General features: G+C 42.4%; 5 protein-coding genes across 5 annotated transcripts in view; 3 read left to right on the plus strand and 2 right to left on the minus strand.

Annotated features, from left to right (window-relative positions):
* Nucleotides 1-12,545, plus strand: part of LOC310869948 (hydroxyacylglutathione hydrolase, mitochondrial-like) — a 477,037-nt gene that overhangs the window by 180,538 nt on the left and 283,954 nt on the right. The window lies entirely within an intron of this gene.
* On the minus strand, nucleotides 1,516-2,289 carry LOC310868645 (THO complex subunit 4-like; the record flags this gene model as incomplete). The annotated part of the gene is made up of 1 exon (XM_083779102.1): nucleotides 1,516-2,289. The coding sequence occupies one exon, from the start codon at nucleotides 2,287-2,289 to the stop codon at nucleotides 1,516-1,518; it is 774 nt and encodes a 257-aa protein (XP_083635228.1).
* LOC310868646 (transketolase-like protein 2) lies at nucleotides 4,565-5,413 on the plus strand (the record flags this gene model as incomplete). The annotated part of the gene is made up of 1 exon (XM_083779103.1): nucleotides 4,565-5,413. The coding sequence occupies one exon, from the start codon at nucleotides 4,565-4,567 to the stop codon at nucleotides 5,411-5,413; it is 849 nt and encodes a 282-aa protein (XP_083635229.1).
* On the plus strand, nucleotides 7,148-7,531 carry LOC310869975 (histone H2A-like; the record flags this gene model as incomplete). Its single annotated transcript, XM_083780971.1, has 1 exon — nucleotides 7,148-7,531. One exon carries the CDS (start codon nucleotides 7,148-7,150, stop codon nucleotides 7,529-7,531), a length of 384 nt encoding a protein of 127 aa, XP_083637097.1.
* LOC310868647 (histone H4-like) lies at nucleotides 11,940-12,251 on the minus strand (the record flags this gene model as incomplete). Its single annotated transcript, XM_083779104.1, has 1 exon — nucleotides 11,940-12,251. The coding sequence occupies one exon, from the start codon at nucleotides 12,249-12,251 to the stop codon at nucleotides 11,940-11,942; it is 312 nt and encodes a 103-aa protein (XP_083635230.1).

Below are 12,545 nucleotides of genomic sequence, written 5' to 3' on the forward strand. Positions count from 1 at the left end.
AATTGAACAATGTGGACCCTGTTGTAAACAAGTGTAATGCTTAATTGGGTCGTCCACTCAGTTAACAGTCTTTGTATTGAGTTTGTGCTTAAAATGTACTGTAAATTCTACAAACTGTTAATAAATATTTCAATCAATCAATCAATCAATGTATACAATAAAATAAAAACATATATAGGCATATTTCCTAGTGCCATTTCACAAAGTTTCCATTGCTTGATGTTCTGTGTAAAGCACATGGAATTGCCTTGTTGAAATTATGTGTTATTTAGAACAAAAGGAGTCATGGGGAACATTGTCATAAAACATTATCAAAAATCAATCAATCAAACACACACACACACGCTCTGTTTTACTGAACTATTATAGTCTTCACAGTTCACACAATGTCACCCAACACAAGACATTTTGTAAGATGTGTTTATCACTCTTCTACATTGAAAAACACCAACCTGGGTGTACATGCTTTTCATTAAAAGCAAATGGCCCGTTGTCATGTAAACTTGAGAGGTAAACTTGTTTAGCCAATAATAGTCACTCAATTTTTACAGAGACAGACAGATCATTGACAAAATCCACATGCTAAAACCTGGCACATGTTAACTCAATCACTATTGCAACAATGCCACGCCAAACTCTTGTACCAGACTCAGTTATTTTAGCTCCTTTATTGGTGTTAAATTTGTTTGATAAATGAGATGAATATTAAGAAATAGAAAATCAGTCCTAAAACCTGAACATCACTGGAAGTGGAAAATACATCTCCCACTACTGTGCACATCATGTGAGTTAGTCTACAACACAACTGAACTTAAACAACACATTTAACACACAATGATTAAAATGAATCCCCCCTTATACTAGAAACGTGTTCAACGCTCAACCCCCATCTTTGAGAAGCAAACACTGATAGACATGCAGATTATATTTACACCAAAGCTCTATACTCTCTACACTTGCTTTGTACAGAAGAGTCTCATTCCAGGACTATGAATAGCTGCTGGTTTTGGTATGAAGCATCATGTTGAGTTCCACACAATGGAACAATGCCCCCTCTCCCCCACAGGGTGGAGCTGAATGTGAGTGATTGAGGTGATTTAAATCACACATTAAAATCTAGTTAATTCAGTTAGATGCATTATTATTATTACTGATGAGTAAATTAGATCAGTAAGACCAGATCCCAAAGCCTCCATGTATTATATGGTAATGAATAAAATTCAGTTTCTATACATAACTGGCTAAAAGCGTCATTGTAGTGGGTTAGGTTTTTGTGGATATGTTAAATATATAGCCTCTGAATATATACACAATGCAACAGGTTGGCTGTTAAATGCAGCACTATGATGTAATACATCATTGAGATTGTATTATACCTAACCACTGTCAGTCCATGAATCATATAGCTCATATGCAAGCTTTAAGCACATTGCCTACTTGAATGGAATGAACTCTGTAAAGTGCATGTAGGCGGCTCTTAAAAGAGCCTTTGGGTTGTTGGTAGATCAATAAGCTCTACAAAGTGGTGTCCATCCTGGCATTGTATGCATCTAGCTGGGCATCAAGCTTCTCTGCAGAAAGCGGCTGTTTTTTGGCACCACCAGCACCGCCTCTCCCCCGGCCTCTGGCACTGCCTGCGCCACGACCTCCACGTCCCCTCTGCTTGCCTCCAAAGCCACCAACACGCCTCTTCATACCTCCACCTCTGTTCAGACCCTGCATGGGAGGCCGTCGCTGGTTATCAATCTGTGAGGTGACGAGCTGTATGTTCATGGGGTGCCCATCAAGTGGCATGCCGTTGTACTGTTTCATGGCCTTCAGGGCATCTGCCCTCCTTTCAAAGTGGACATCTGCAGTCCCCAAACCCCTTCCAGAGCGGTCATAATGGACAGCAGCCTTCTTCAGGGTACCAAACTCTGCAAAAAGTTCCTGGATATCTGCTTCAGAGACACCAAAGTCCAGGTTTGAGACAAGGAGCTTCCCTCCAGTTTCCACACCAGCTCCTCCACCACCAGCATTGTCGGGCATGTCAAGCTGTTTAGGCCTGCTGTACGGCGTAGGTCTGCCTCGACCTCGGTTGAGGTTGCCTCGGCTCTTCATGGGACCGGAGCTACCGGTGGCTTCCCCGGTGGCTCCTCCAAGACGGCCGACACCGCCGCCAGCTCCGCGGCCGCCGCCACGGCCACCACTGCGGCCACCACTGCGGCCTCTGCCTCCGCGGCCTCCTCCTCTCTGCGACCTTTTCTGTTTGATAATGTCGTCTAAGGACATATCAATTTTATCTGCCATTATGCCCGAGCCTAATAACGCTAAACTTAGAATGAAATAGAAAATGGTAGTACAACCTATAGACTCTAACTTGGTCCGAATCCCTGTCTCTCACTGAATGATCTGCCTGGACAATGTTGAAGATTCTAAAGTGAATGAATGATGAGCTCAGATCCTCCTTGTTTTAAGTGTGCTCTGAGGACCTAAGTGAGGACAGGCAGACTGCTCTGCAGTGCACTGGGCGGTGCCAAACCTGTTTGGCTGTCTTTGTTCTCACCAATGGTCTGAAATCGACATGGATTTAATTTGCACATTGAGCATGGTTGACTGGTTGTAGCTGAAACCTTTACTATATATATATAAATATTTACTTTAATTAATTGTATTTTGGGTTTGATGGTTCGTTTGGTTTGGTATATTTGGTTATAGACTTATATGGTACATTTATTTGGTATTGTATTGGTCTTGTTTTGAAATGATTTGATTGATTGTATCACTCACACTGTATTATATTGACTATGAATTAACCATTGTATTGTTGATGGTAATCAATTGATGTATTTAATGCACAGATATTATTGTTAAACTATGAAATCATTGATTTGTAATATTTATTTTCTAATTTTGAGTTTTCACGGTGTTCCAATGAACACAGGGCCTTCTCCGTGGACCTTACCCTATGGAACGCTCTCCCCAAACACATCCGAGATGCCCCCTCACTTCCTACCTTCAAATCTTCACTGAAAACCCACCAAATTCACAATCGCATTCCCATGCTAAAAACTTGTTATATGCACTGTTTTATTGGTTTTATTCTTTTAATAGTTTTTTTTTCTAATAAAGTTGTCCTTTTTTCTTGTCCCCCCCCTGGCCCCAACACATGTAAAGCGTCTTTGAGTGTCATGAAAAGCACTATATAAATCCCAGATATTATTAAACTGAAATAAACCAAGGATTTAATGTGCAAATGCAAATTATTTAAATCACCTCAATCACTCACTCAGACATGCACAGCTCTACCCTGTTGGGGAGGGGATCGGCATTGTTTCATTGTATTGAACTCACACCAAAACCAGCAGTTGTTCACACTTCTGTACCAACTTACCAAGCAAGTCTAGAGTTTTGGTTTAAATCAAATCTACATGTCTATTCAGTGGCTTCTCAAAGCGCAGGTGGGGGTTGAGCATGTTTCTAGTATAGGGAGGGGATCCAAATTTAGTGTAAGAATTGTTATCAGACTAATCAGAGTAATTAATACATCACAGTACAATATCACAACCACATTAAGGTTTAAGGTTAACTCCCTCATGTATGGATTCTAAACATACATACTTGAGACTAACTGCCTTATATTTGAAGTATTTCTGATATTACTAATAGTCCTACAACAAAACAAATGAATGAATGGCATTCCAATGTTGTCTATCTAATTTTATATATTACTATTACATATTGCATTACCTATGTTTTCAAATGATACTGACAAGATGCTTACCATGAGGATAGTGTGAGGATAGTGAATTTGTGATATCTAACCATGATGATGTGATACTGACCATGTGATTGCAATAATAACAAGATGTATCTTGTCTCACACCAGCCTTTTTACAAGGTGGGACCGTGTAAAATGTGTCGATTTTTACAATATGTATACTGATCCTATCCTGAAGAAGGCCAGTAGACCGAAAGCTTTCTAAATAAATACATTGATTGTGCGCAGATCTGAGTGTGCAGAGCTTCCCTTTATTTTTCTCATGTTCTCTTTGTGGCTCCAGCACCTCACTTAGGTTTTTTCAGCGGATGAGCGGTGGTTCTTTTTACAATATGTATACGTTTTTTCAGCGGATGAGCATGGTTCTTTTTACAATATATATACTACACTAACGTTGGCTACAAATTGAAACTGTATATCAACTATAAATATAATAATTGATATGGAAATCCCTGAATTCGCCCAAATTGGTGCGTCAGTGTCATGCCTGACGTAATAGACTGTACCCCAAATACTGTGACAATGGAATACTGCCATCATTATACCCACAGTGATAACAGCTATTACACATGCATGTTGAGGCAATGATTCGTTTTTAGAAATTGTCAGGCAAAGCCATATACAGTCATCGTATACGTGAGTGACCTAACGCGATTGACTGAGAGGCATAATCTACGTCATGCATTGGTGGACAGACTGTTCAAATTACGTAATACATGCTAGAAAACTAACACAGTAATTCAACTACCCTTAGATTTTAACTTTTCAAATACAGATAACAACATATATATATATATATAGGCCATGGCGAGTTACATTAAACCAGATGGAAACATTATTCAAGGGTTAAAGGACATCGCTAACACGCTAAGGATTCACTCCCTCAAAGCGACATGCGCCTCAAACTCTGGTCACCCCACCTCATGTTGCAGTGCAGCAGAGCTCATGTCAACCCTGTTTTTCTACACTATGCGCTACAAATCCAATGACCCTCGAAACCAATGTAATGACCGCTTCGTCATGTCAAAGGGTCACGCTGCACCAATCCTCTATGGAGCGTGGGCTGAGGCAGGTTATGTGAAAGAGGCCGACCTGCTCAACCTGTGCAAGCTTGAGTCTGACCTGGAAGGGCACCCAACACCTAGACTGGCCTTTGCCGATGTGGCTACAGGCTCCTTGGGACAGGGTCTTGGAGCTGCATGTGGGATGGCCTACACTGGGAAATACTATGACAAATCTAGTTACCGTGTGTACTGCCTGATGGGTGATGGGGAGTGTTCAGAGGGCTCTGTATGGGAGGCCATGGCCTTTGCTTCCTACTACAAGCTGGACAACATGGTGGCCATCATTGATGTCAACCGGCTGGGCCAGAGTGAGGCTACACCTCTGCAGCATAACATGGACACCTACCGCAAGCGGTGTGAAGCCTTTGGATGGAACACATATATTGTGGATGGCCATGATGTAGAGGAGCTGTGTGAGGCTTTCTGGCAAGCCAAGCAGGTTAAGGACAAGCCTACCTGCATTGTTGCAAAGACATTCAAGGGCAAAGGACTCAAAAACATTGAGGACATGGACAACTGGCACGGGAAGCCCATCCCCAAAGACTGTGTGGATGACCTGATCTTTATCAGATCCATAAAGATAGCCTGATGAAGGCCGCATAGGCTGAAACGTTGCTGTTTCCCTATTAAAAGTTGGTTCACTGCATTTGAAGACAGTGTTTGTTTTTTCAGTGTGTGTGCAAACACATAATTTTTCCTACACAAACATAAAATGCCATTGACAACGAATGGACAATTTTCAGTATTCGTGCAAACACAAACATTGCGTAACACAAACATTGAAGACAGAGGTGAGGATGCAAATTCTGATTGGCCGGAATGAGATGATTGTACGATGATTATCTCATGCCCCTGGTGTGATTGTTTTTGTATGGAAGTGTGTGTGGTGGGTTAAAGCACAACCTTGTGTAATATTACTTAATTATAACACGCTACGGGTAAACTATAGTTTACAATACAATGGCTGACTACTCAGAATAACAAATTGTGCTGCAAGCCGCAGTGAGGGGTGGAGAAAGGAGAATAAACATTGGTGAGAGGCAACTTCTGTGTGTAGTTCAGCATGTGTAGTTGTAGTAGCTGTTGCAAATGCATGATAAGAGCACCCCTCTCTTCACACAAGTGTGATTTATTTATTCTGCAAACTGTTAAGTATTCAATCAATCAAAAACCTGACTGCTTAGTTGTGGCCCTATAAGAGAACAATGTAGCAATGGATATTGTTTGCTCTGCAGTTACATGTTGTGATTATATTTTATGCTGCAGTTTGTTATTGGTAATTTATAGCTTTACAGCTGGATATGAATTAAAAACTGTAGACTCCAGTTTAATTCATATCCTCTGTAGGACAGAAACAAAGACACCACACGGACTCCATTGATATATATCACATGAACAGTGGTAGCCGTTAGCCACCAACTGCCGTATTCATGTTTGAATACGGCCCCCTAAGATCTTCCACTGCTGGCCTGCTCGCTTTGCCTAAAAAGATGGCAACTAAAAAATACGGGAAGCAGCTTTTTGCTTCTACAGGCCGTCGGCATGGAACAAACTCCCACTGTACCTTCAACAGGCAGCCTCTGTAGACATTTTTAAAGCACAGCTCAAGACCCACTTCTACACCCTTGCTTTTAATTGATCTTTTATTTTTTTGTTATGTCCTCACTGTATTGCATTACCGCTTGTTTTTTTAAAATAATTTTTATGCCTTGCTTTTCTTTCATTTTTCTCCATTGCTCTGTAAAGCACTTTGAGCTGCATTTCATGTCATGAAAGGTGCTATACAAATAAAGTTGTATTATAATAATAATAATAATAATAATAATAATAATAATAATAATAATAATAATAATAATAATAATAATAATAATAATAATAATAATTATTATTATTATTATTACCTTACATACAAGTAATGCTTGCCTACAAAATTATTATGAACAGTGTATATGTGTGGAGAGAGACTTTGCTTTCTTTTAAATACCCTTTACATTTTAGAATTATTGTCTGGTACTTTGCTGGCTATTTTATTGTATTTGTATATGTATGCATTGACCTGAGCAAAACAAATTTCCCTTGTGTATAATAAAGACTCTCTCTGAAAGAAACCGTCTCTGGTCAGGAAAGGAACCTCCTTCATTCATTGGGAGGAGCTGTTCAGCCACTCAGCCCTCGCTCTCATTCATTGGTGGGGCGCACAGCCGCACATAGACAGTAGCAGTAGAATGTGTGCTGTTGAACGTATAAAGGGTCTCGCGCGCCTCTCCACCAGGCAACAGCATATTTCTTTTATATTCAATTCCAGAAATAAACCTACACCAAAATGAGTGGCCGAGGAAAGACCGGAGGAAAGGTCAGGCAGAAGGCTAAGACCCGCTCATCCCGTGCCGGGCTCCAGTTCCCCGTGGGTCGTGTCCACAGGCTGCTGCGTAAAGGCAACTATGGCCAGAGAGTCGGAGCCGGAGCTCCAGTGTACCTCGCTGCGGTGCTCGAGTATCTGACCGCTGAGATCCTGGAGTTGGCTGGAAACGCTGCCCGTGACAACAAGAAGAGTCGTATCATCCCCCGTCACCTCCAGCTGGCCGTCCGCAACGACGAGGAGCTCAACAAACTGCTGGGCGGAGTGACCATCGCTCAGGGCGGTGTGCTGCCCAACATCCAGGCTGTTCTGCTGCCCAAGAAGACCGAGAAAGCCGCCAAGAAATGAATCTGCTTCATTCGTTTAACGAACCCCACAAAGGCTCTTTTAAGAGCCAACCACTCTTTCCATGTAAAGGTTAATTTCCAGTGTCTTTGAGGAGCACACTTCATAAATCACTCAATAATAATAAGGCAGACTTTATATTTGTCTTCGTCAACGAGGGCACCCAGCTGCAGCCTCGCAGACGAGACGTGCTCCGTGAGGGGACCGTGCTCTGAGGGGGGTGATCCGTGAGGTACCTGAAGTGCGTTTTCCCCCCGCTTGCACGTGCACGAGCGCACATGCATGCACGCGCAACATCATGCGCGTGCACGACACGCACTTGCTGGTGCGCGCTTAAATGCCGGGTGTAGTACCAGCTTTGCTTAATTATAATTACGTGCTCGGTTTGGAAAAGTTTGATGTAGTTTGTTGTAGATAATAGTTTCATTGAAAGCTTATTAGTTGGTAAGTGTGCATATTTGAAGAAATGCAAATCTAACAATAAAATGATATGCAATAGGCTAGGCCCAGGCTAGGCCTATATGGTCGAATATGACATTATGATATCAAGGCATTTAAGTAATGTAATAAGTTGCTATATAACCCCGTACCCCTGTCCCACACAAGTGATACGTGTCCAGACCATAGACCACAGACACAGGACCATATGCATTGGGGGACAAAGTTCTTAAGAATGTGTTGTTGCGACTGTAGGCCACTGTTTACTATGAAAACCTGCATTTCCCGTCAGTAAGTGTGTCATGTCACGCCTCGTGTAATGCCTCCATATATTGTCACGCCTCGTGACATCATGCCTCGTGGCACGTCACGCCACCATATATGGCCGTTTCCATATATGATATAAGATCACGACACTGACCTCATCAAACCCTGGATAGCCATACATGGAAAAAACTGGATCATCACCTATATCTCCATATATGGAGCTGAACCGACCAGCAACTCTACATAAGACCTCAAACCCTTAGGTCTTCATATATGGAGCCGACCTGTTCTGACATTCCATAATGTTGATCCACCCCCACCCATCCTTCCTCTTCGATGTTTCCCTTTTGACTGATACCTGTCCATTCAAACTCTAGACGGGCCCGCCCCAAAGTTATTAGTCAGTTATTATTAAGGGACCAAGAAGACACGCAGTGACTTTGGTCACTTCTTGTTTTTGTAGTTTTTTTTCTTCTCCTTCTCCTTCTTCCGCCAAAAATAGCTGTTCTGACTGAACCGTGCAGTCGCTTTTCGTGAAACTCGGTAATCTGGTAGAGGGCCATGCCAAACGGTGACTATGTGAAGCCCATGACCATTGGCCAAATGGTGGCGCTATAGCACTGAAATTGAAAATTAAGTTGAAAATGCAAACTTTGAATGTACATATCTCATGAACCGTTTGACCGTTGGCAATGACACTTTGATACACATATGTGTCTCCTCATGCCGAACAACTTCCATATTCTGACCTCTGACCTTTAGATTACCCACTAATTTGAAATATATGAAAACCATTTAAAATGTATCTTCTCCCAGAATCTTTGATAAAAATGCACAAAAACGTCTACACTTGAACTTTGGACTTATACGAACAAAAAATCGTAACAGATTTCTTTTAAGTCAAAAAATGAAGTTTTTATGAGCCAATAAAAAAAAATCTGTTTTGTGAAACCTCTCATGCAACCAATACGTCTTCCAAATACGGTTGGCAGAGCTAATACCTATACTGCATGTTACTGTATAGAATGAGTCAACTGACAGAGTCTGCTTAGCTCAGTCGGTAGAGCTCTCACCTTTGGACCACAGGGTCACTGGTTCAAATCCGGGTAGTGACAACTCGGCCTGTGATTCTTATTTGTGCATATTTGTCTCTCTCTCTCTCTCTCTATCACTAGGACATGACAATCATCACAATAATAGATACTAGTAACTGTAATAGAGTAATAAGTCTAATAGTGTAATAAGTGTATTTAGTGTAATAGTGTAATACGTGTAAAAGTAGTGCAATAGTTTAATAGTGAAATTGTGTATTACGTCTAAATTTGTAATAGTGTACTATTAGTGTAATATAAGTGTAATAGTGTAATATTGTAATAAGTCTAATAGTGTAATAGTGTAATAGTAGTGTAATAGTGTAATAAGTATAATAGTGTAATAGTAGTGTAATAGTGTAATAGTGTAATAGTAGTGTAATAGTGTAATAAGTGTAATAGTGTAATAGTAATGTAATAGTGTAATAAGTGTAACAGTGCAATAGTGTAATAGTGGTGTAATAGTTTAATAAGTGTATTCTGTCTTCTCTCTCTCTCTCCACCCCCCCTCTCTCTGTCTCTCTCTCCACCCCATCTCTCCTCTCTCTATTTCTCTCTCTCCACCCCCCTCTCTCTTCTCTCTCTGTCTCTCTCTCCACCCCCCTCTCTCTCTCCACACTCTCTGTCCTCTCTCTGTCCTCTCTCTCTCTCTCCACACTCTCTGTCCTCTCTCTGTCCTCTCTCTGTCTCCACACTCTCTGTCCTCTCTCTGTCTCCAGTCTCTCTGTCCCTGTCTCCACACTCTGTCCTCTCTGTCTCTCTCGCTCTCTCTCCACTCTCTCTCTGTCTCCACCCTCTCTCTTTGTCTCCACCCTCTCTCTCTCTCTATCTCTCTCTCTCTCCACACTCTCTGTCCTCTCTCTGTCTCCACACTCTCTGTCCTCTCTCTGTCTCCACACTCTCTGTCCTCTCTCTGTCTCCACACTCTCTGTCCTCTCAATGTCTCCACACTCTCTGTCCTCTCTATGTCCTCTCTCTGTCTCCACACTCGCTGTCCTCTCTCTGTCTCCACACTCTCTGTCCTCTCTCTGTCCTCTCTCTGTCTCCACACTCTCTGTCCTCTCTATGTCCTCTCTCTGTCCTCTCACTGTCTCCTCACTCTCTCACTCTCTGTCTCCACACTCTGTCCTCTCTCTGTCTCCACACTCTGTCCCTGTGTCTCTCTGTCCCTGTCTCCACACTCTGTCCTCTCTGTCTCTCTCGCTCTCTCTCCACTCTCTCTCTGTCTCCACTCTCTCTTTGTCTCCTCTCTCTCTCTCTCTCTCTCTCTCTCTCTCTCTCTGTCTCTCTCTCCACACTCTCTGTCCTCTCTCTCTCTGTCTCTCTCTCTCTATCTCCTTGGTCCCGCCTTATCGCTGCTTGCAGCTATATTTAGTTATTATTATTATTACTCAGGCCCAAAAATGAAGGCCCGGCCCTACCTGGGCCCTCATCAAACCATGTACACTCAAGACACTGCCCCCGCTGCCACCCTTAGATCTCCATATATGGAGCTGACCTGTTCTGACATTCCATATGTTGATCTGACCTCATCAAACCCTGTACACTCAAGACACACTCCAATGCCGGTACAGAATTAATTCCATTATGTTGATCTGACCCCCCATGCCAAAGCACCAGCGCTCGCCCAGCAGTCTGCCGTCACCCAGGCAGATGTGTGCACGTGACCTCACTTCTCGCCCTCAGGGCGTCTTACTGGTCTACTGTTATTTATCTTTTTATTCCCACAACAATATAGTCTACAGAAAAATATGGCATATTTTGGACATCATTGATCATGACTAATACATTTTTAAGAAATGTAATGTATTTTTGTTTTAATGTAATCGTTTGACACACAATTGGTAATATTAAAGTGGAGACGTTTAGCAATGTTGCTCATTCCACGGACGCGTGGTCATGACAAGCTGTACCTCGTTGTAAAGGTGAGTAATCAACGATTAAAATGATGTAAAACACAATACCAATTGGTATTATTAAAGTGGAGAAATAATGGACCAAAGTTAAGTTTCCGGTCCCTCACAGATCACCGCCCTCACGGAGCACAGTCCCCTCACGGAGCACTGCCCGCTCACGGAGCACGTCTGCTCTCGTCTGCAGCTGGGTCCTATTGTCAACAGCAGCCAAAAGTAGTAGCCTACATAAGGGACCAAATATACTAAGAGGGCCTATAATAATACTTTAAGATAAATGCATAGCGTATTTTGCTTTGAACCTGTGTCATAGTTGTTGCTGTTATGACGCACAGCTCTCATCTGTATTCATAAAAGTACTTTGACATTTATGTAGTCGGCATCAAATTTAAATAATGCAGACTACTTGTAGCTTTATGGCCCATGTCTCCAGTTTGTACCAGTTATTTACACACACTCCGCTAAAACAGTTTGTTCAGACTAGTCAAAGGCTACTAAAAACTCGGATTGCAAAAGACCAGCATTTTTTTTTCAGGGCAAACCAGTAATAAACACACATTTTGATAAACACTAATTGTTTAACTAGTTAAGTACAAATCTTCAAAAGGTTCTAAAAATGGTATAATGGAATCTGCTCTGTAGAGAAAACGTGGGCGGCTCTTAAAAGAGCCTTTGGGTTTTTGGTAGATCAAGTCAGCATCATTAACCTCCGAATCCGTACAGAGTGCGTCCCTGTCTCTTCAGAGCATAGACAACATCCATGGCGGTCACGGTCTTTCTCTTGGCGTGCTCGGTGTAAGTGACAGCGTCACGGATTACGTTCTCCAGGAACACCTTGAGGACACCGCGAGTCTCCTCGTAGATCAGAGCGGAGATACGCTTCACGCCGCCACGGCGAGCCAGACGGCGGATAGCGGGCTTGGTGATTCCCTGGATGTTATCACGAAGCACCTTGCGATGACGCTTGGCGCCTCCTTTTCCAAGACCTTTTCCTCCTTTTCCTCGCCCTGACATTTTTAGTACAGCTGTAGTTGCAGTTAGAAAACTGAGTGATTTGAGAGCTCAGAGCCTTGCCTTTTTATGTGTGATCTGAGGACGTAAGGGAGGACAGGCACGCACAGAGAGAGCTTCGTGGGCGTTGCCAATGTGCACCCTCCCCCCACCCACACTCCTCCCCGTGTTCACGTCACCCATTTGTTTTTACAGTAATTGCTATTCAACTGTTTAATCATATAATTGCTGTTGTTTTTTGTCAATATTTTTGCCACTCCAATATTGCTTTCCCTGTTTTTATTGGCATTATTCTGC

Source organism: Protomyctophum parallelum (assembly GCF_964188405.1).
Source record: "Protomyctophum parallelum genome assembly, chromosome: 13".
In the NCBI taxonomy this organism is placed as follows: domain Eukaryota; kingdom Metazoa; phylum Chordata; class Actinopteri; order Myctophiformes; family Myctophidae; genus Protomyctophum; species Protomyctophum parallelum.